This window comes from Homarus americanus, unplaced genomic scaffold (assembly GCF_018991925.1).
Source record: "Homarus americanus isolate GMGI-L3 unplaced genomic scaffold, GMGI_Hamer_2.0 scaffold30108, whole genome shotgun sequence".
Classification (NCBI taxonomy): Eukaryota; Metazoa; Arthropoda; class Malacostraca; order Decapoda; family Nephropidae; genus Homarus; species Homarus americanus.
Genome location: NW_024748109.1, coordinates 1910308 through 1935558, shown reverse-complemented (window position 1 = coordinate 1935558; position 25251 = coordinate 1910308). Strand labels below are relative to the sequence as shown.

The 25251-nt window shown below is 43.7% G+C and overlaps 1 protein-coding gene across 2 annotated transcripts in view; it reads left to right on the top strand.

Annotated features, from left to right (window-relative positions):
* The window catches only part of LOC121880177 (cGMP-dependent protein kinase, isozyme 2 forms cD5/T2-like), a 106075-nt gene that overhangs the window by 4679 nt on the left and 76145 nt on the right, over positions 1-25251 (top strand). For both annotated transcript variants that reach the window (XM_042387301.1, XM_042387302.1), the window contains exon 3: positions 23372-23435. In XM_042387301.1, coding sequence (XP_042243235.1) covers positions 23372-23435 — 64 coding nt within the window. The remainder of the gene's footprint in view (positions 1-23371; positions 23436-25251) is intronic.

Below are 25251 nucleotides of genomic sequence, written 5' to 3'. Positions count from 1 at the left end.
TAAATATGTTATATATGATGGATTATTCTACTGGTTTTTGTGTGGACGTCTATGAGTAAACAATATTAGTTTGGTTACGTTGGTTTGTGTCGTTAAGAATTCACCTTTTTTTTTTGGCCGATGTATTGAGACCAAATTATAACCCGTATTTAGTCTTCCATCACGTAAAAATATGATTTTTTCTGACTAGTGTTATGGTGTTAAATACTGTTTATTTAATGGCTTCTGTGTCGTCATCTTGTCAATTATATTCTTTTGTGAATGTATCTGTTGTTTATATTTGCTCTCTACTTGTCGCCTGGAGAGTAGTTTGTACATTCTGGATAACAGCATTATTGATAACTGTAGTACATCCTGGATAATACAGCATTATTGATAACTGTAGTACATCCTGGATAACACAGCATTATTGATAACTGTAGGGTAGATAACGCTTTATAACTGATAACCAGAGGACTTCCTGCGGACTTTACTGTCTTCCTCCCGCCACACTCAGCGACTCCCGCCCGTGCTGCTGCCGACACCACCCGCTGGTCCTGGGGTCACGCTGGACACAACACATCCACTCAAAAATTGGGTTGCCGTTGCCTTGGGAGGATAGTTATTCCTTCTTTTATTATTACACCGCCAATACGAGCAAACAACAGCGCCAGACGAATTATCTTCCTCGTAGGACCTTAAGCTTACCGTAGCCTGGAGGGCATCTTGTCAATGGTACTGTACCAATCGTGGCTGTGTCCTCCAGGTGTTAAAACTTAGATCATGAAAGGTCAGGAGGTTTTTATCCTTCATAGAGGCCGCTGGGGTAGAAATTTAAGACTTGTTGGGGAATTTGCTCCGTGTGGTCGCTGTTCGTCTGAGTTGGGTATTTCTCTGACATCACTGGGCGTCAGCTTCCAACATTTATAATTTTCTCATATCGAATGTAATTTAGATATCGTTTTTGTGAGTGTGTGAGTGTAATGGGCGAGTGTGGACAAAAACTGGCTCCGGAGATGATTGCTTTCGATTTCATTTCCGAGTTGTGAGACTGTGTGGTTTATGTTCGCTCGCTCTCATGAGATAAATTACCTACATGATACAAATAGAAGTATATATGAGCTTCACTTTTTAACCCAAACGACGTAAAGGATTTTTGTAAGGGAGTCCTTCATATCTCTGAACACTGTCTCGGTTTTTATTATATATTACCCATTTATCTTAGCTCTTCCTCGTATCGTCAAACTATTTCTTTTTCATAAATCATGGAACCAATACAGGTGAGTGTCATTTTAATCCGATTAACTACAACCCAGACAGGTGAGATTTTGTCTGTTTAATGTGTCTAATAATTGTAATGATGATAATAATAAGCGGTTTAGTGAAAGAGTATAGCAACCGAAAGGATGAAATTTTACAATAAACATAGATGATAAAAGTTAAATACTGGGAGTGAGTCACTTAACTATAAAGTTTTCAGTACACAAAGGAGAAGAAACACGTTAACTCAGTGTGTTGCTGTGTCTGTGTGTTCTCCTTATGCATTTCCACAGTTTAGAAAATCCCAAGCTCAAATTTGGTAGGGAGGTGAGGTGAGGTTAGCCTTGGGGATGGTTCTGCACTATCACCTGTCTCTCCCCACCCGGGTCAAGCCTAGTAACTCAACTACCCATTACATAAAACACCACACATACTAAGTGCAGCGTGTTACTAGAGGAACTGGTCGTTTACCCCCCTACCCTTCCCCTCCTCGACATACCGTACCTCACCTCGTCAGTAACCGCAGTCAGGAAAAAAAAATGTTAGGGTAAGAGGCCCCGGGGCGGTGTAGTACCAGAGCTGCGACATTCCTTGCCCGCGGGGATGTTGGGCTGAGTGAGGCGACCTTGAACAGTTATGTGATTACTCCCACACCTGGCGAGCCTCCTCCTGGCACCTACACCTGGCTACCTCCCTCCTATCTTAGTACCCCCCACTTTTCAGCACACATACCTGGTTTCCCCCTCACTTATGTACCAACACCTCGGTACCTAAGCATGATTATCCACTCCCCTCAATATCCAGACCTTCTCGCCCCCAGGACCCAGCTTACCAGGTCATATCGCCTTTCATATGTGTAGTGTACCCTATTTTACACCTGATAATAGAGAAATTACACCCTGGACGAGGACCAGATAGATGTTGGCGTGACCAGGTGGGTTGACAAGATCTCCCCGGGTAGGCCTAAACCAGTGAAGTACATCTTAAAAGGCGTCACAATGTGGGTTAACGAGGCCTTGTGGGGGTCAAGGCGCTGCTGCCACCGAGATCACTTGATAAACTAGTCCCTATTCTTTGAAGTTCTTACGTTAATTTATGTTTTTCCGCACCGAGAATGGTTAATGTAGTGACGGTAACGTATTATGTTTAATTATTTCAATGATGTTTGGATCGTTTTCTTAGTGTATCGTATCTCAAGTCAGCCACGGAGATGTTTTCATATATATCCCCAGTTACACACAGTCGTAGTGTGCTTTTGATGCCATGAATATCTTTTTCTCGTTCTTGTATCTTGAGCAGCCGGTTACGGGAGAGAAAAAACGTATCTTTAAGAGTTCTGTTTGACTGAGAAAAAAAAGTAAGTGGTATGACCTTGAGCCGGTCGTGTTGTTGGGAGGCTCCGGCAAAATGGCTCATGAGACGTGAAATGCCAGTTAGGTAACAGTGACGTGTAGCGTCTTTTTCCCCCCTCAAGGTGAAGCAAAAGGGAAAGAGTTTGATTTAAAGTTCATATTTGAACCGTCATGTGAGGAATTATTATAAAGTTTGTGGTTCTTATGATAGCGCGTTGACATGAAGTGTGTTACGTAACAGACGTGCCTGTGGCGCTGTAAGCGTACGGGGAATTTCATTTGAGCTCTTGGGGCAGGATGGAACGGGAGGGACGGGACGGAACGGTACGAGTCAAAAAGATGGGACGGTGAGATGTTACTGGGTACACGGGTAGAGCGATCCCAAGCAACTAATAAAACAAATCTAAGTATATTATTACTTGTAATATAAACATTCATTGTTTGTTTCCTCGTTCACTGTTTACCTCACATTTATTGTTTATCCTCATCCTTCACTATTCGCCTTTCTGGATAAACGCGCCCCCACCTGTATTATATCGTATACACCTGGCAAAACTGACACCTGACACGGCACACCTGACACGGGATATATTGTCGTGAGCTGGTGAACGGTGTTGACACGGCCTAACGTGCATTGAACATGTGACCTGACGGTGTGTTCGATGTACGTCGTGTGTTGTACAGTCGGAACACCTGCAGTAAACATGTGCTTAATGAAGTGGGCATGACTGTCTAATAACCGGAACACTTCAGCGCGCGCGTGTGTGTGTGTGTGTGTGTGTGTGTGTGTGCGCGCGTGTGTGTGTGTGTACGTACATAAATTGTTTCTTCGCTGCATCACAATTACAGGAAAAATAAGCCATACTAATACTAAGAAACTTGGATGAAGTATTGTGAAACGAAACTTTGATGACTCGCAAAATAACTGATGACTCAGAATATGTAAAACTTTGGTAACTGGCACACACACACACACACACACACACACACACACACACACACACACCCAGGACAGGTGAGCGGCGGAGGCTGAGATGTGGGCGGGGACAACCCTTAGGCCAGGTAAGGCGTCAGGTAATCCTCCTTGTCCCTCACTACCTATAGCAGTGTTATGCTGTAGCCACCGTCTGTGTCTTGGTACCACCCCTTGTGTGTGTGTCTTGAGGCCTCGGAGAGCGTAAGAGTATTTGTCTATGTGTCTGTACGCTGTATTTTGTGACGTGGTATATATAGTGTAACAATATTGTGTCTTTCTCCGGCTATCACACTCACCCTCTTTCCCCCGTATATGTTAGTGTGCTTAAAATGCATTTGGACGTGTGAATATACGGTTGAACTTGTGTACATAAAGCTGAGTAAGTGTACGCGTGTATGTGTGTGTGTGTGTGTGTGTGTGTGTGTACGATTGAGTATATGTATGACTGAGCATACGTACATGTGAGTGTGTTTGTATTCGGCTCTGAGTATATGTACAGGAGTGGGCGTGTGAGCGTCCTTGGGTCATGAATGCACTGCAGGATTGTGGGTGTGTAAATTGATGGTCATATAGGTCGTGTGCATTAGACCAAAGTGGTGTTGTTGTTGTTGACATTTTGGTGATGCCATTTACCGGGTATGTCCTTGAGACGGGCACACGACACAATGGTCTGGTCTCGCCCCACCTGGTGTGTCCCACGTCTTAACAATGATAATATTCCTCTCCATAAAAGCTCAGTATTGTCTTATTATCAACAACATAGATCTTTGACGTATAATATCCTGGATTTTCTTATTAAATCTTCAATGAATGTTCAAGTAATACGGTAATATTCACAGGTTGTATTAAATATTTAGTAAGAAGAGTTAGTTTGTTGTCTGATCTCTTGAGGATGTATTTAACATTTTATGCTTGTTTACTGCACAATATTAAGTCATCGTACTCAGGGGGTTAAGTCATCGTACTCAGGGGGTTAAGTCATCGTACTCAGGGGGTTAAGTCATCGTACTCTCACTCATCGGGGGTTTAGTCATCGTACTCAGGGGTCATCGTACTCAGGGGGTCATCGTACTCAGGGGGTTAAGTCATCGTACTCAGGGGGTTAAGTCATCGTACTCAGGGGGTTAAGTCATCGTACTGGGGGGTTAAGTCATCGTACTCAGGGGGTTTAGTCATAGTACTCAAGGGGTTAAGTCATCGTACTCATGGGGTTAAGGCATGGTAACAAGAACACAGTGGCTATATGTTAAGTCTCCGGGACACTCAAGTCTCGTCATATAGACTTAGCATTACTGGGCGTTAGTGTCTGTGTCTTGATGATGTTACATAAACCATCGCGACACAGTAATAAATGTTTACCAAACACAAGCATTTAAATTCTTGTCTGGTGCTAAATATTCAGATACAAGCAAATGCCTTTAGACTACTAAACATCTTGCAGACAAAAATAAATTTTGAGGCTTTAGCAAAGGCCTTTAAGATTAGAAAATGCTCTTTAAACACGACTAAATCCTTCCCTTACTTGGCAAATACCTTAAACACTAATATCAGACATAAACACACATCTTAGACCCCAGAAAATGCAATAGTCACTCGTAAAAACCCACATAAACCATTCTTACTGCTTTATGTACTTCCTGTAGTGCGTGTGTTGGGCCAGGGTGATCTTACTGCAGGCACGAATCTGGTGTTATGACGGTGTATCCACTAGCTGGAGGAATGTGACAAGACTTTAAAATGGCGAAAAGGAATTAGGTTGAATGATTGGGTAAAGTTAGTATTCTTCCACAGGATGATTAACGCTATCCTTACATTAGGTAGAATGATTTTGAACAAAGTTAATGTTGTAAGGCGATTAATTTTGTGTTTATTCTTGTTCATTCATTCATATAAGTTTCTTTTAGCCTCGCACTTCTTTCAATGACACACACACACACACACACACACACACACACACACACACACACACACACACACACACACACACACACACGCGTAAAAATAAGACCTTCAACAACCAGCTTAAGGAATTTCAGCACCGCAACGATTCATTAAAAAATAAAGACCACAGAAAGAAAGAAGACAGGTAAGATATCCTACACTGTAAGATCTCCACACTGTAAGATCTCCTACTGTAAGATCTCCTACACTGTAAGATCTCCTACACTGTAAGATCTCCTACACTGTAAGATCTCCTACACTGTAGACACACTGTAAGATCTCCTTCACTGTAAGATCTCCTATACTGTAAGATCTCCTACACTGTAAGATCTCCTACACTGTAAGATCTCCTACACTGTAAGATCTCCTTCACTGTAAGATCTCCTACACTGTAAGATCTCCTACACTGTAAGATCTCCTACACTGTAAGATCTCCTACACTGTAAGATCTCCTACACTGTAAGATCTCCTTCACTGTAAGATCTTCCACGGCGTTTTACAAGGCTAACAACACTGGAAGGACGGGATAAGGTTTATTTTACACCATTATGAGGCCACGTCAGGGGGAGGGAGGGTTGATAGTGTGTGTTTGTGTAAAAAGATGATGTTTGCACTGTTTTGGTGTCTAAAAATCAGTGTGCTAAGCTTGACTCTCTCTCTCAAAAAGAGCTGTCGTTTGGGCTATAACCAACAAAGGTAAAATATGTTTACTAAGTCTTCTGTTGTCCTATTAAATCAACCAATACCGTAACTATGTACAACCCGGAATTATTTTCTGTTGTGATGGCCAATGAAAATTTCTTGTTATACGTGTGTGTTAAATTTACCATTACTTATAGAGAGTGTTTAAATATTCATGAATGGAATATCTCGTTTGTTTGTAGTGTATATTTAACAACTCAGTATCATGCCTCTGATCTCCCCAGCGCGGTGTGGCTATGTATTTAATGTGGGTGTTGCGTAGGTAGTTTGTGGAGCGGGTGTGTGGTAGTGATCACGTGACGGTCAGGACGTGGACAACCTTGTAGTGCGGCCCGCCCAGGACTACCTCCCCTAGCACCACAGAGAGAGAGAGAGAGAGAGAGAGAGAGAGAGAGAGAGAGAGAGAGAGCAGCTTCTTTAGGACAGCTGATCCTCCTCCTCCCTGACGAAGGCCTGACCCAAGGCAGGTGTTCCCGGTAACACAAGTCATTGGCCCACCAGTCGACGTAACTGATAGTGCTGGCTAACAGCATGGTGATGGGAGGGCCAAGAGACCAGCTGTCAGGAGTGGTGGTGCGGTGGTGGTGTTGTGGTGGTGATAATGATGGCGATAGTAGTGGTGAGAGTGAAGGTGGTGGTATTGTGGTAATAATGGTCTTGATTGTATTGTGATGATTGTAGCGGTGATGATAGTGGTGGTGATAGGGGTTGTGATGGTGGTGATAGTAATGCAAGCGGTGGTGGTGGGGATGATGATGATGATGGTGGTGGTGTAGTGATAATTGTGAAGGTGGTGTAGTGATAATGGTGATGATGGTAGTAGTAGCGATGGAAGCGATAATGGTGGTGAAACTGGTGATGGTGGTGATGATGCAGGAGGAGGGTGTACGCTGGAATAAGTCTGAACATGACGAGAAAAACGAGTGTGAGTAAGAGATACTTTAATTTACTTTAAACACAAAAGGTGATTGTTAATTAGAACAGTGTATCATAAACCACGTCTTGTCTTCATGACTTTCTGCTCAGTTTTATTCTCACTTCTTCTTTAATACAAGATAACAAAGTGACTCGTGTTATTTTGCTAACCATTACGTGTTGAAAGCAATAGAAGCCAAATTTGCGTTCTTGTTTTGATTTTCCTTGACATTCATAGGACCATAAGACGGCCATCAGCTTGTATTAGCCGAAGCCCAGGGAGATGATGGTAGTGACCGTGCAGAGGGCGTCCCCGGGGTCGTGGCCACAGTGGGCGGAGTGGCTCAGGGTCGTGATGAGAGGGCCGCCTGCCTCCAGTACTACTTTATACCACATATAGTATACATTAAACTTGTTGATGTGGTGGACGTGGTTGTCTTACGTACCTCTCCTGACGATATCTTGTACATTTTATTACTGAGCTTTTGGCCATTTGTCATAACTTTCCACTCGCCATTATACTGGTGTTTACAGCTTGTTGATTTGCATATATTTGTAAAGTTTGGGGAGGCAGGGGGTGAGTTCTCCTCCCGACATCTGGTGTGAAGTCTGTGCCCCGTGTATCCATGACCTTAGGGATTCCCACCGGAAGGCAATGGGGGGATGGATAGGAGAAGGTAGAAAGGGGAGAGGAGAGAGGGAAAGTAGGAGCAGGGGAGAGGGAGGTAGGAGGGGAGAGGGAGGGAGGTAAGAGGAGGAGAGAGATGGGAAGGGAGAGGGGTATAGGGGTGAAGTAGAAGAGAGGGTATAGGGGGTAGGGTGAAGGATGGGAAGGCGTAAAGGATGGGGGGGGTAGAGGGTGGTGGGTTGAAGGATGGGAGGAGAGGGTGGTGGGTTGAAGGATGGGGGGAAGGGGTAGGGGGTGGTGGGGAAGGATGGGAGGGGGTAGGGGTGGTGGGGTGAAGGCTGGAGGGTAGAGATGAAGGATGGGAAGGTAGGGGGGTGGTGGGTTGAAGGATGGGAAGGGAGTGGGGTGGTGGGTTGGAAGGATGGAGGGGGAGGGTGGTGGGTTGAAGGATGGGAGGCAGGGTGTGGGGTGAAGGATGGGAAGGGGTGGGGGGTAGGGGTGAAGGATGGGAGGAGGTAGGTGGGGTGAGGATGTAGAGTGGTGGGTTGAAGGATGGGAAGAGGGTAGGGTGGTAGGGTGAAGGATGTGGGTAGGGTGAAGGATGGGAAGGGGTAGAGGGTGGTAGGGTGAAGGATGGGAAGGGGTGGGGTGGTGGGGTGAAGGATGGGAAGGAGGGTAGGGGTGGTGGGGTGAAGTATGGGGAAGGGGAGGGGGTGGTGGGGTGAAGGATGAGAAGGGTAGAGGGTAGTGGGGTGAAGGATGGGAGGGAGGGGTGGTGGGGTGAAGGGATGGGAAGAGGGGTGAGGGTGGTGGGGTGAAGGAGGGAGGTGGGGTGGTGGGGTGAAGGATGGGGAAGGGGTGGGGGGGTGGGGTGGGGTGAAGGATGGGAAGGGGTAGAGGGTGGTGGGGTGAAGGATGGGAAGGGGTAGAGGGTGGTGTGAAGGGAGGTCGTCGGGGTCAGGAAGGTACGGATGAAGGTGCATATTCGTAGCAGGTGAGGCGGCGGGTGACGCACTGTTTGTAAAGATGGTGCGGGGCCCCGCAAGACGTGGAGAAGGGGAAGCTGTCTGACTTTAGGGAATTTTTTCACGGACATTTTAAGATTATTAAATAGCGGACCAGATCTTATGATTTCTCAACTGAGAACATACGAATACGGTGAATGGCATTAGACATGGACGATAGGTTGTATTGGTGGGCGGTTATCCCTGTGTGGACGGGGCGAGAGTGGGTGAGTGGGGTTGTGGGTTACCGGTTCACGGGGCAAGTGTTGCTCCTGCCCCTCCCGCTGTGTGTTAGTTATCGTCTGTCTCATTTTGTCCCTGTGGTGTATTAATAGTGTTGCTAGGTGAACCACTCTTGATGGCGGCCAGTGTGAAGCGAGGGTACTGCTGGTGTACCGGCCGCCACCCTCAACGTAGCCCTGGAGACCTAATTGCCGACCCGTCAGGGACAACACAACCACATATGTATAGAGAAAAGGTTAAGGGCACTACATGGATTATTGGTGAGGCCCCTTGCTAGGTGGATCTTGACGGTTTAGGGGTACACAAGCCAGTGTGTTCTGTGGGAGGGCGGCCATACTGCCCGACAACAAAGCCTCAAGCAAGCAGGGAGGGAGGGAAGCAGGCAGGCAGGTGGGCCTGAGGCTTCCGTGTATGATCCTGGCGGTAACGGATTCTGCAACCGCGTCAATTAATCCACTTTTTTCCCCCTCCACCGCAGTCGCCGCCACCGTCGCCGCCGTCCGCGCCCCCCAAGCCCGGCGGCCTTGGGCAAAGGAACCTGTCCTGGCTCGGTATCTCCAGGTTTTTGCACCAGGGTTCTGGCACGAACGATCCATTTTCTTCATAATTCAACTAAGATACTCCTTGTGTAAGGTTTCCAGATGGAAATCTCTTAGCAAGTAGACAGAGCTAAAACTTGGACAATTTTAATGAAAATTAAGAAACAAAAGTAGTGGTTCAGGTGTTGGTGGCGCCCCTACGCGGCCTTGTGATGAAGCACGACTGTGGAGGTCCTCACAGGTACACAAGTCCTCCAGTATGCAGTAAACTCAGGAAAGGTCCAACTCTTTAAGATTGTTACGACTTTCTTGATTATGTGGACACACCAGGAATGACCCGAGGTGCGTCTCAGTGGGGACCAGCCTCGTGATATACGACCCTGACCTCCCCCAAAAGGGGGTGCGGGGGTTGTGGCAAAGTCAACCGATATTTTTCAACTTGGAGCATTTTTGCGGCATTGTGTTCGTTTTGTCGTGAAGGCCTGGTAAAGAAAAAATGGTCACATTGAAGTAAAAGCATTACGTTACACGGTAAACCACAGGTGTAATACCACTGGTGATCACTGGTGGTTCTCTGGCTTGTTTTCTTATTTCATTACTAGTGTCACGGATTATCAATAACTGGCGTGTCATTGGGGTTTTCGCGGATTATACTATAATTGCCGTGGGATGAGGCTGTGGCCACTAGCAGACGAGGGTCGGATTGGTGATCACGTGCACAGTACCTGATGATGCCAGACCATCACTGACTAACTCTGGTAAAGTGACCCTCAGACTTGAGTCCACACAAGTCGTAGATCAGTTGTGTCCTGAGGTATAGGATGATGTTCTTACAGTACAGTGGGTACCAGGGACTATCTTTACCTCACATAAGTTGTCTTTGTTGCAGCAGTTGGGATGGTAAGTCACCCATCAGCTTCCCACATTCTAAAATCATTCGTGTCGTCTATGAAGTAAAATATCTGAGTTAGCACAAAGTTAATAGACTTTAGCCAAGTATCTTGTACAGTATGATAATATAATACAGACGGGAATCGTGGCTCATCATCGTCCCGCAGCCACAGCAATAACCACGCTGCCCCACCCGATTACCTTTGTTGTGTAAGACAGTAAGGTAGCGAAAGGTCATGACACCTCATTATTAACCTCCTCGAAGCAAGGCGGATCTTAACGTGCAGACGAGGTAAGGTCGCCCAGCGTTAATTGCATAAGTGGGAGTGTCGCCCTTGTGAACTCGTGGGAGGACAATGGAAAAGCTCCTTCTAGTTCAGTCTGGTCAGGGTATACAAATATTGACACATTTATGTCAATGAAGTCTTGTTGATATACCGGAACACTGGCTGAGAAAAACATGTACGGGTATTATGCATATTTCAGAGCGTGTAGTTGAGAGGCAATAAAAAGCTCCATTAGGGATAGTTGGAGTGAGAGTCTCAAGGTTGACTGTCTTGTAATCCAAGACAATCATTCTCGAGTGTGGCAGAATGACTGCCGTGTGCCATCTGGACTGATACACTATATTTATCTGTACGAGTTTTACTTCTCTTTATCGCCTCTTACATTTTTAAGTGAGAACAATCACTTCGACGCACCGATTAAGATGTAGGCTTCGTGTTAAATTAGTCAGCTCCATTGTCAGGTGGCCGCCTCTAGCCAGAGCTGCAGTTAAGAGAGTCATGACGGCCACACACGTCCGTGGAGTTAGACGCTGGAGAGGTGATGAGCACGAAATCTGGTTTCAGTAAATTTACTATACCTCTTGGGGCGTCAGTCTGACGGTACAACTTTTATGAAGGACCAGAATACAGTATGGTGGCCAACACCTTAACGATCCAATTATATGACTTGGTTAAAGTGAGTCCTTTGCTGTACGGCGGCAACCCCTCTGGTGGGAGCGCCATGTACTACACCAGGCTCTTAACTTGACTGGTTGGTGTTTGTATGAAGTCTTGTGAAGCTGCGCTGTGTGTGGCAGTGTCGCCCCGTGAGGTGGATCTTACACCTCCGCCGCGCCAGGTGTCCTGTACCTGCGGATCCCTCTGTGCTAACACTCCTGCTTCAACTTCTTCACATATTCTGGAATTGATTCTGGAGTCTTGAGTCTAGATTAAGTTCACAGATACATTTATGTTAACATTAGAATTTACAAAAATTATTTTAATAATTATAATTTTAATTAGGAACAAAATAGAAATAAATTTGACTTTCTATCAGTGAAAAGCTTATTCGTGAATACTAAATTACTTAAATTCGTTTAATAAATTTATTTGGCCTGATTATATAATGGATTATGGATAATGCTGACGTATGAAGTTTTTGTCTCGACTTTAGGGACATCAACCTAAAATTTGCGAGGTGCACCTTGTAGTGGCTCTAACAGAGAATGATTTTATAGATTACGGCCGGGAGGTCCTCGGTAAAAAAAGAAAACAAAAAGGAAAAAATGTTGCTCATTAAGTCGTGGAAGATGGCTAAAAACTGGGCGAGTGTGAGCGTGTCGAGGCTCGCCCAAGAATGTTGACAGTCTGAGACAGGGCGATGCTGGTTCATGGTGTTTCGGGAGGTTTTTATTGCGGTTTTGACGGTGATTGCGGTGGCGTCTGACGACGGTGGTGGCGGCGTCTGACGACGACGACGGTGGTGGCGGCGGAGAGTGGCACCTTGTTTGTATCAGATTTTGGTCGTGTGAAATTTTGTCAGTAGTCGTCGTCATTGAAGTTAATTTTTAGAAAGTATTAGTTGCCTTTGTTTGTCGCCTGCCGTAAAGTTATAGTTATTGTCGTTGGTGGTGGACTGGTCTCCTCCCAGCCTTGGTGTATGTGTTGGGGGAGTAGGGTGGGGGGCGCCCCTTGAACCTGGCTCCACCACACCCTAACTTAGCAGTGCGGACGTCGACGGGAAGCTCGACAAACTAGTTTTTAGTATTACGAAAATTATAGGGATTAACCTCACTTTGGTTTAGCTTTCAAGTCTGGTGATGATGAATGACGAAATAAAGGCAGCAAAACATCTCTGTATCATATTGGGTGGAATTAGCAGTCTCAGTAACGGCGTGCGGTCTTTCCCTATACAGGCATAGGGACTCAGACCTGTAAGGGCTCAAGCCTGATAGGATCTCATAGGAGGATCGCTCGAATGACGTGTGTAGTATCAGTTCTTAACTCTCATAGCAATCAGAAACAATACATATACATGGATGTTTAAGCCTTATAATCAATTAGAGCATTTTTTTATATTGGCTAAATATAGAGGAACTTTTGTGGCGCAGCTGGAGAAGAAGTGTTGATCTGAGCAGTACATTCCTGAAGGTGTCCACTGTATAACCTTTAGTTAAGGGTCCTGACTTTTAATGATTCGAAATGGCGCCATATATTTGTGCAGTGAACCTTCTGGCCGCCACTGAGCCGTAAAGAACCAGGCTGGGGAGGTGCGCAGTATAGTGAGGTCTTAGGGATGGTTCGGTGTTGAGCAGAGCAGAAAGATATCGTCTGGTAATGGAAAACTATATATTCCAGGACTTAAGATGAGTAACGTAGACAAAGTATTCACAGGAGGCACCGAGGGATCAGGATGTTATGCAATGTCGGCAAGGTTGAGGAAAACACAGCTGTCGCAAGATGATGATGATGATGATGATGATGATGATGATGATGATGATGATGTATTTAACAAAATTTAAGATGATTTTTAGAAATTTCTACTGTATCACTCATATTTTTATTGTTGATGGATTAGTGTATTACTAACCTTGTTACACGCTTAAAGGCCTTTGTTGTTGAAGCGCAGTAATAACATTTTAACAACAACAAGATGATTCATTCCGTCAACAAAAACCGTAAGCTACAGCACCTTCGCTCGCAATACCCGCATTTCAATCCTTAAGGGAAATTTTATAAATACAAAAGTTTCGTTTGATAACTGGTAATATATCTGGTTAAACTTTAAATTTTGGCATCGTCTTAATAGGAAATAAACAGAGGCAGTGGTTTTGACTGATCAGCTGACCGAGACCTCCAAGTGCCGCGACACAACACCTGTAGACGGGAGTAAACAACAGGTCCATAAGCTGGCATTAAACTATCAGTAGCGAAGAGTAAACCTTTAATACAATATGACTTGGACATTAATAAGCTATCACTAGACATTAAGTTCGTTGCCTTGATAATAAAATTGGTGAGGCGAGGCAATAAGTAAGATGACAGAGCATCATAAATAAGATGACACCCAAATGTTAAACAAACTTGATACTCGACCTTCTGTACGGTGGACAATATATATAGTAAAGGTCTGGCCTAGGAAGGTGTGAGGCACTAGATAAAAATCGTTGTGATTAGCGTATGGGAAATGTGGAGTCGAAGGCCGCGACAGTCGTGCAGATACGCGGTTCCTCACGCTTTAGGTTGCATAAAGAGATTTCAATGCGACCGAAGATATAATCTCAAGGACCACTTAACCTTTACACTTGAATTCTTGAATAGATGACCTTTGATTCGCTGATATTGACCTTTGTATCTCAGTCGAAAACAAACAGGAATATTTTCTTCAAGTTTGAAAGCAATAGTTCAAAGCCCGAAGACTCCAGACTGTTACAGACGTTGGACGCAGAGATATGAGATCAGCAGACTTTTGGCTTGGAGACCTTGAGACTGTAGACAAACCTTAGACAATGTAGACCCTGCGATGTGAGACCCATAAACTTCATGTTGTGTTAAAATATATTTCTGATATACAAACACTAGTCATCAATAATAAACAGTTAAATGATAGAGTACACATCTGAGTCTTGCAAGTATAGAATGTAGAAGGCTCAGATTATCTTTAGTTTCCCCCTCACACTTTCTTCAGGTCAGGAGGCTCGAGAAGTCTCCTCCCCTCAGACAAGTCCACAAAGCCTCAGAGACCATCAGTCAGCATCCCTGTAATGATTCAAAAGCCTGTGTTTTGATCACGTCATTTTTGCCCCGCCACACACAAACATCACCTTACTCTTACTAAAAGGTGTTTTGAACATTCTCTCTCTCTCTCTCTCTTTTGCCTCAAACTCATATGATACTTATATAAAATTTTCGTTTAATAATTAATTAAAACAAGTTATTCCTGAGAATTCTAACAGACCACAGGCGATCCTGACGCTTTAATGAAAATAATTCGTATAACTTTATATTTAATTAAGGTCAATCTTATCTTAATTTTCAACCGTTTATATATAGTGTGGAAACTAACCTTGTGCTTAAAACTCTTATCTGTTGAAGCTCGTAATAATAGAATATAAGAGCAAGAACCAACCATATTTTAAGTCGAGGAGAAGTGAAGTCTACAATACACCCCACTACACTACACTACACTACACCCCACTACACTACACTACACTACACTGGCCGACAACACACCACCCCACTACACTACACTACACTACACTACACTACACTACACTGGCCGACAACACACCACCCCACTACACTACACTACACTACACTGGCCGACATCACACCACCTTCACACATGGCGTCAACTCACACCAAATATATCCACAGCTCACGCCAAGCCAAAAATATACTGTGATTTGTTTGTGTTTGTTTTTATCGCATGAGAACTTAAGGTATCCCCACGTTGTCGTCGTCTTCCTGCCGTCGGAGTTGACCATTATTTATATTTAACCTTTGCATTTTTTTTTCTACCTTTGGTATTATTTCGGTAACAACAAAAAGTATAATGACACTGTGTTCCGCGAGGTCCTTCATCCAAACACATATGACTTTTTTTTTTTTTACTTCAATCACAAAAACGTGACATCGGGATACATCAGTTGATATCGGATGTTAAATGAACTGACATCAAACGTGGCATTAAGAGTCAATTGAACTTATTTCTGACATTAAACATTAGGACAACTGATTTAAAACATTGACTTAGCTGACACCTGACTGGATAAACACTTGATAACTGACGGTAAATCAGACTACATAAAAGCTTTGAATCAGCTGACGTCAGGTGTTCATTACGCTGACACTGGGGCAATTGGCAGACTGACGACACGAATATCCAATAAGTAAATTTACACTGGCCAGTATCTGACCTGACACCGGCCAATGATAGCCCCGATGCAAAAGCTAAGATGATTTGACACCTAGTCATTAATAATTCTGACACCTTACCTTATGTAAGTAACAACAGGCAAAAACTGATCTCAGGTCACATGTAAACTGACATCAGATCACATATATGCTGACACTAAACCTAACATACACTGATACCACTTCACAAATCGAGTGACACCTCATCGTGAAGAAGCTGACACCGAGGTGAGGTAATCAATTGATACCAACCGTAAATCTGCTGACAACCTCACCATGAAAAAGACTGGCATTGAAATTAACATTGTTCATCTGACGTCATCCATAAGTCGGCTGATACCCAACCTGAAGCAACACTAACTCTTGAGGTTACGTAATCGCTTGACCTTCCTGTTAGGGGTTGGAGGGAGTGTAGGGAGAGGGGGGGTAAGGAAGGAAGGGAGAGTAAGGGAGGAGGGAGGGAAAGATGTGCTCCTGCGTGACCCCTAGACTAGGAGACACGCCCACGCCCAGGGAGGTGAAGGAAGAGTAGTGTAGGTTCAACCCCCAAATGTCCGCCTTCCTGCCCTCTCGCCCGTCCGTGATCGGTTCGTGATCGTAAAATTCAAGACACGTATTACCCTGGCCGAGATAATGAGAGATATCCCTCGTAAGAATACCCTCAGAGATACCCAGATAGGGACCTCCCAACGCCTTAGCTACCCATTATCACACCTGTAGGGCACTGACGCTACGCTCTGAGGGTTGACCTTGATCGATCATGGTGAAGTACGACGCCATTAAGGTGAGAAAATATATGTATTTATGAGGTGATTTGTGAGAGGTCTGAGAGGGACTGAAAAAAGTGGTGAATCAACTTGGCTTAAAGGGGCTTTTTTTTTTCTAAAAGTATCCACGAGAAAACTTTTACTATTAGATCATGATTTGTTTTTCTTTTTTCTTCTTTACTTAATCACAGAAAGAATGAATAAAATTGCCTATACACTAATTAGACTTGTAATGTAGGAGTTACCAAAAATTTCGTGGTGGGAAGGTTATAGTATGAATCTTAATTTATCGTTACTTAAATAAATTAAACATTTAAATGATGGTGGAATCAGCCATGAACACTGACTGTATCGAGAGTCTTTGTAGTATGATCTTAAAGAATCAGATGGCAAGGTTGAACGTTACGGACAGTGTTCAGATATAAAGTGTACTCTAAGGTAAACGTCTTTTAGTTATACTGTACTAAAAACAGCTAATGTACACCTGAACGTTTTGAGTCCTGTCTAAATATTTACACATTATATTTGAATTTCTGAAATATCAAAATTTATACCTAAACGTTTGGCTCCAACAGAAACAATTAAACGTTTGGCTCATGCATAAACATTTCCATTTTTTTCCGTTCCCTCTCGGTCACCAATTATTATTAACTAAAGATTTTGCTACAACAGAAACATTTGTCCAATGTTTTCCCATTAACTCTCTGATACACCTACGTTATATCTAAAAGTTCAACTCCTACAGAAACACTTATCCGACGTGTATCATTATCACTTCCAACAGTGCGTTAATGTTCGAAATAAGGCAAACAGAGTATTGGGTTTTATATCTAGAAGTGTAAGTAATAAGAGTGCAGAGGTCTTATTGCAACTATATCTTGCGCTAGTCAGGCCGCACCTCGATTATGCGGTTCAGTTCTGGTGCCCTTATTATAGAATGGATATCAATTCACTAGAGTCGGTGCAGCGATGAATGACGAAAATGATTCCGGGACTTAGAAACCTACCATATCAAGATAGGTTAAAGAAACTAAACTTGCATTCTGTAGAAAGACGAAGAGTGCGGGGAGATATGATAGAAGTATTTAAGTGGGTGAAAGGAATCAATAAAGGAGATATAGATAAAGTTCTTATAATATCCGAGCAGGATAGGACTCGTAGCAACGAATTTAAGTTGGATAAGTTTAGGTTTAGGAGGGAGATAGGAAGGAACTGGTTCACAAATAGGGTGGTGGACGAGTGGAACAAGCTTAGCAACTTTGTAGTAAGTGCTGGAACGCTGGAAAGTTTTAAAAGGAGGCTAGATAGATTCATCGATGATAGAGAGTGGTAGTAACTCTCGACAGGAGCTGCCATGCACAGGCCAACCGGCCTATTGCAGACTCCTTATTTTCTTATATTCTTATGTTTAATTAATAAAATTTGTCTACTTGATTGTGTTTTACTTGGCCCTTTACTACTATATAATTGTGTACAGTATAACACGAAAAAATAAGTGATTCCTACAAACAGTGTGACTGCTGGAGAACACCAAAACATTCCTGTAGAACATATTATTTTCTGCGTGATCGACTGAACTAAAATACTGTGACAGGAAAGTCGTGTTATGCAATATATACAACTCTGTGTAAAGCAAGTTGGAGCACAGTACAGTATCATGTTATGCTCTGTGTGGTGCGCGGGTTCACGTATGCCACAGTGATACGTCCTCTCTAAGACCAGTGCAGCCTTATGGATAAGTGATGCGGCCATGGGGAGTTATGTTTTGTGTAGCAGCATTTATGTCTGGGATGTAACACTGTAAACTTCATTAGAGGGCTGTGAAATTCTGGTCTAGACTGTACTTTATCTCCGTAATTACTGGTCACGGTCAATATCGTACACTTGGCTCCAGTATCACGTTCAAATCGTCACACCCGGTGAGCTGGTTACTGTCTCGGCTGGTGGCGGGGCCTGGGCGTGGCGGGTAGTGGGGAGCGTTGTAATCTGGGATTGCTCTAGTACTGAAAGGTCAAGGTCACGGTTTCAAAGGTCATCTTACCGGCTTAAGTTGTTTGCTTCGTACTTTTAGATTTCCCTTCAAGTTGAGATTTTCTTCAAGTATCGTGTAGACGGTTCCATGACAAAACCTAAGCTTAAAAGTGTTTTATTTTATATTTTATATATGAGACTGGGGCTTTGTCCGTTGGGGTTTTATCCGGTTACCCGTGTAGACAGTGACCCAACATGTTGTTTGTCTACCGCATAATGTCCTTCACCTCGACTTGAGTGGGGGTTTTTCCAGACACGCAAAGGGTCGGTAAACGTCAGGTCCATCCCATGAAAACAGAGCCAGCACGAGCATTAAATAGCGTCTGGAGTTTGTTACTGTGTATGGTGCCTCAAACTGGTCTAGCCACTACCACTTGGTTTCTGTAAAGTGAAGGTCAGGTGGCAGGGAACTCTGACATTTCGACTTGGGGAAAACTAAATAATACAAAGATGGCATTACTTTTTTTCTGTACACTTTATTGAGGTTAACTTGTAAAATTACCGAAACTTCGTTGAATCTCTGTTGTTATCTCAGGTTTTCTTCTGAGTACTGGACTTTCCGTCAGGAGTTGTCTAATGTTTTACAGGACGATATTCTGGGAAATTATAATCATGTAAATACAAGACATTCTTGTATCTCTTTCGCCACGATGTTGTAACGGTTTCCTCGGAACTAATGTGGTGGAAACCTTCTTGGCACAAAGCCGTGTCTAGTCTGAGGGTACAGTTAGAGCCGTGTATGGTCTGAGGGTACAGTTAGAGCCGTGTCAGGCTTGATGGTACAGTTAGAGACATGGTCATGAGAGTATCTGATAGGCAACAAGATCCTCTGTCACTCGTGAGTTTTCCGCCGGTAATGTGTACTACTGGTGGTGGAGTAACGAGGGAGGGCCGTCGTTAATTCGTGAGTGTCCCGCTAGTGGTAGAGCAACGGAGGGAGGGAGGGAGGTAGTGCCGTCGTCGTGGTCACCTTGACATTCTCCCTCCCTCCCTCCCTTCATCTTGAGTTACTACGTCCTCGTGTTGCCGCTGCTGCCACGCCTTCCCCGTTTGTTGTCTCCGTCACCGGCATTATCTAGGGGCCTTCATATACGCCGCACTTCCGATCCTGCGCGTATTCGACCACTTTTTTGAGGAGGCGCATTTTTTTATCCCCCCTTCTGGTCCTCCCCCACGTCCGTCGACTGGGATGAAATATTCTTTATGATAATAATAGTTTGTATTGGTTATATAAATAATAATAATAATTGTATTGATAATAATGTGCACAGTAATACAACAAAACCATAAAATTAACGTACACAACACAGAAAGCATGACTCATGTTAGTAGTGAAATAATTACCTTAAGTAAAGTAAATGACAGAGGAAAACATAGTAAATAAGACCAAAATGAAGTGAAAGCAAAAGTGCAAACAAATAACCCGATTATATACTGTCTTATTTCCCTGTTTGCTTGTCTGTCGGTTCATCAGTGTCTCCTTTTCGACTTATCCATTCCTAACTTCTCTTCTTTTTTCTTTGTGTCTGTTTGTCTGTATGTGTGTCTCTGAAAGGACCATGTTAAACCTGTTCCGAGAAAGATTTTTTTTTTTTTTACACGTTGTTCTTGTCGTAAAAAAACCTTGACGTCATACTCGGAACCAATCCTCGCGTTCACTACCTCAGGTGATGATGGTCCCTGCTGCATCACGCCACCACTACCACAAGCAGTAATGGTTTATACCAGAGCTGATAACGATTCATGCCACCACTATACAACCATTACCACACTCCATAAAGATTCAGGTCTCCATTATCATCACAATACAATAACACTTGCCACTATAACCTCTCAATAGTCTGCCACCATTACCACAGATTATAAGGGGATTTATAGCATTAATAATACGAGGCTGTATCTCACAAGAGGTATCTAGGGATAAAGCGTTTGTTTATGGTTGAGTGGCACGCGTCACTACTGGCGTCAGCTGATCTGCTTTGGCCCCCCAAACGTTTTTTAGGTGTAGGGCGAGTGAAGCCTGGGGGTCCCGGGACAGTTACTGCTTCATGTGATACCCACGTGAGAGAGAGAGAGTGAGTTTTTTTCTGTCCTGCGTCCATCTTTGTGTGTGCCCGCGTATGCTCTCTATCTCTGAAAAATATGTATAATTGCACCAGATAAAAAATGCATACGTTGCGAAGGTCGTTTCAGAATACACAGTACTAAATACCACTGATGTACAGTACATGTAGTACTACACTCTGTCAGTCTAAATGTGTGTGTGTGTGTGACGTACAAGGTCACTGGGGTAGTTTTTCCTCACCTACTTAAGTGATATCGTAAAGGTTGGAACTTGTTTCCCTTCGACGACAACGTATCTGTGACACTAACTCTGCACGCTGACATGTACGTCAAGCCTTGATTGGTCATTGTGTACATGACAGCGTCGAAGACTTTGGATATACTTCTGAGAGAGAAGAAAAATGATGCATTGATTCTGAAATAGATCACAGATGACCGTGATAAAGGCATGATGCATCAGACCATCGTGTGTGTGTGTGCTGTAGGACACATCACTCCTTCAATTAGGTTCGCCCCTTGTTGTGTCATAAGAACATAAGAATTGAGGAAATTGTAGCGGGCCTATTGGCCCATACTGGGCAGTCTCATTTACACCCAACCCCTATTGCTTATATATCCATCCAACCTATATTTGAAGCTATCCAGCGTATTCAAGTTAATGATAATATTTGGTAACTTGTTCCACTCGTCCACTACTCTATTTCCAAACCAATGTTTACCTATTTGTCTAATTTAAAACCATTGTTACGAGTTCGCTCCTGGTTGGATAGTTTGAGTACCTTTGTTATGTCCCCTTTGTTTAGCCCTGACTTCCATTTATACACCTTTATCATATCGCCCGTCACTCTACGTCTCTCGAGGGAGTGCAAATTAAAATGCACTTAACCATATGGATATAGTTACACGGAAGAAGGGAAATAAGAATGAACCATGGTTTTGATGGAAACAATGTGCTCTGGGACGATGCTCACAATGACGAATGAGAGAAACCTCTTTATGAAACATCTTACCTACTAAGGATGAAGCTTAATGTTACAGAACACACACACACACACACACACACACACACAGTGCAACTTTGTGTGACGCGTTGTCTGACTTGGGGTGGCTTTGAACGAACCATACACTTGATATTGCAATTTATGTATCCTTCCTGTCCATGATTTACAACAATAACTGTAGGGCAAAAGTTACAATATTATACTAATAACACTGTCATGTATTGATACTATGACTAGTTACCAAGATACAGAGTACAATGAACATAACATGATAATGATAGTGAAGCCTGGAAGGGTTCACTATCATAACTTGTGTGTTCGTGCGTATGTTGCCCCGTGAGAGTTACCGTGGGCCTCCATGTGCCCAGGTGGGATGGTCAAAGTATTACACTATAAGTGTGTCAAATGAGGAGTGACTGATCCACATGTAATTTAAGGTTTTTGAAATATGTAGTTAAATTAAACACGATTTTTCATATAGTTACGCGAATGATGGGGTGTGGTGGAAGCATCGTGGTCTGGCACACACACAAGCGCTGTAAACGTTGTGTGGAGTCACTGGGTGGTTTGGATGTGTTTATTTCCATTCATACTTTCGTAACTACAACCTATGGTAATTTTTCTTCGTGTTCATATATAATGAAGATAATGCAGAGTATACAGTGCCATATACAATATTTATACATAATGTCATCTATACAGCCGTACTTTGACTGTGTGTGTTCGTGCGTGTGTTGCCTCGTGATAGTTAGAGTGGGCCCCCGTCCAGAAAGGACACTGTACTAACCTCCAGCACCTACCCATGAGGGCTAGAAATTATGGTTTCCGAGTGTACAGGCTTGTGGAGAGATGCAGGCTTGTGGAGAGATGCAGGGAGAGATGCAGGCTTGTGGAGAGGTACAGGGGCAGGCAGGAGATAGTGGTGCAGGAGCTCCCCGTGTGACACAGTTTTCAGGTCGCAGCATAATGGCCTGCTGCTTCTCGTTTGTCCACTCCACTGTAGGAATTTTTTTCGCCTTTCTCTTTTGCTAGTTATCTCAATTTTATTTAGTTCAAGGCTCATACACACATGGAGCATAAACACACACACACACACACACACACACACACATACACATATATTCCCGACCGTCAAATATTACAGCACCAACTTTGTTGATTGTTGCGAAAGGTTTATGATCTTGTACATCATAAAGGTAAAGATCTCGGTCAGCGGCAGCCAGCGAGATGCTCACACGTTTCATGGTAACTGACGACCTCAATGCTTGATGAGGTAACCACAGCTAGTGTTTGTAATTATGCACCGATATTATTGTTGTATATTGTTGTATTTGAGGGCCAGCAGGTCATAGGGATGGTGACAGTTAGAAAGTTGTGAGGGGAAATAAAATAGATAACTATCTTTTGAGAGCTGAAACTGTCTCCAATGTTCATGTCTTCGTCAAGTATAATGAGTTCTTGAGAACATGATTTATTGTGCATATACTGTACATGCAAGGCCGTCTGCATTATCACTTGCATAGGTGCGCTCACACACATTACCAGCTTGTACTGTTAACATAATTCTATATATTGCTGTTCCATGGAATTTAATCTGGTATTAGTTATTTTTAATATATTTCAAGAAGTCAGCGCCTTAGGTAAAGTATACTGAACAATTGGGTCCATTATCACCAAAACCCAATAGGTGCAGATGGCTGGGCACCCGACACTTACTACCACAACCATGGGTAAGGTATTAAGAGGTACAGTACTTGTCTCCTCAAGTGTCTAACTACATTCTTTTTTGTTCTTGTATATCCGTCGAAAACCTTGACTTGACAGTTTTCAATCCAAATATTTTCTTGTGCTCGAAAGATTTCCCTCTTATGACTGATATCTGTTTTGTGTTGCAGCGTGCCCACCTTCCAGGCCCTGCAGGAGGAGACACTCATCAAGATCGCCGACGTCTTGGAAGAGGTAAGTTGATCCCTGGTGTACCAATGATGTCTTGTGGATAATTCGCCCTCCAATAACTGAGATGCTGGGAGAGTTTAAGGGCAGCCTGTTGATAAGTCGCCAGCTGGAAGCGATGCTGATTTAGCTTATAGATTTTCGTAAAGGAGAGCCTTGTTTGTATCTTGGTTACTTTGGTACTTATAGCCAGCAAGTATTAATGACCAGCAGTGTGGTTGATAAAAGGCAGAGTGAGGGAACCATGGCACAGGTCAGGAGTAAGTGAGACAGTATACCTACAGCTGGGTTAACCATCTTCAGCCCACCTCAGGACCTGCTTCACCTCCACCGCTGGTCACTCACTCCTCAGTGGCTTAATAGTGACAGTCCACTCAGTAAGAAAAAAACATTATTAAATGTTTAAATAGTAGGTAAAGATACAGGTTTGGTTCCGCTTTATATTTATTGTGGTGAGGAAAGGAGCTTCTTGTACACTGACACAGGCAGTTTGCTCATTAGCGGCGGGTAGGTAGATTATTATCCGATCATCCATGGTACATCTGCCGGCCAAAACTCTTAACTAGGACGTAAACACAAGGTAAAATAATTTAATTACAGCAAAAATATAAAATCCTTCTTGTGTTAGTGCAGGCTGCCAGATGTAAGATAATACGTGGAAGAGGATCAATTATAAGTCAGTTATGAACAAAATAAAAATAAGTTGTTATTCTTTCTCTCGAGCTGCTCCTCGAGTGTGTGTGTGGGGGGGGGGTGAAGCTGGGGGTGCCTCTGGACCCTGTCAGTCTGGCTGGGTATTTTTAATTTCTGAACGTAATAAATTGCGAACCTGATGTTAACTGTTAATATCATGATAATCACTAGAGAGCGCTAGTACAAGGGCTCCTGGTCATAGACCTTTCACCTTATTGTTACACTTTCCGAGGGTTTATCTTCTTTATTTACCTTCTATGATATATACAGTGAGTAGGTGTTTGAAGTGAGGGTCTATGGTATATTTTACTTTTAAATAAAATTTGTAAGATTATGCTTCTATAAGTGTTTCTTCCTGGCCAATTTGTATGAAAGATTAAATAAAACGTTTCTGTCATGATCCAATGAATATATATATATATATATATATATATATATATATATATATATATATATATATATATATATATATATATATATATATATATATATATATATATATATATACTGAATTGAGGAGAGGGCTCATACAAGAATGGTCCTGAACATATTAGGAGGAGTGTTATCTGGGTAATGTGTTACAGTAGAGGGCTGTTGGGCCCATAAGTGGACAGGTAAGAGGTCAGGTGAGAGGTTTGCATGATACGTGTAATGGTTGTCCTTCACTCTCACTCTCTCACATCCAGGTTCACCTTCACTCTCACCGCTCTTGTCTCCAATTTCACCCTCTGATTTCCCATCACCCACACCACTCCCTCCCTTCCCCCACACCACTCCCACCCCTTCCCCACACCACTCCCACCCCTTCACCACTCCCACCCTTCTCCCACACCACTCCCTTCCCCACACCACCCCTCCCTTCCCCCACACCACCCACCACCCCACCCCCCACTTCTTACCCTTCACCCACTCCCACTTCTTCCCCACACCACTCCTTCACCCCTTCCCACCCTCCACTCCCACCCCTTCCCCACCCACCTCCACTTCCCCACCACTCCACCCCCCCACTCCCTTCCCTCCCTCCCTTCCCTCCCCACACCCTCCACCTCCCTCCCTCCCCACCACTCCCTTCCCTCCCACCCACTCCCCCCCACACCACTCCACACTCCCACACCCTCCTTTCCCTCCC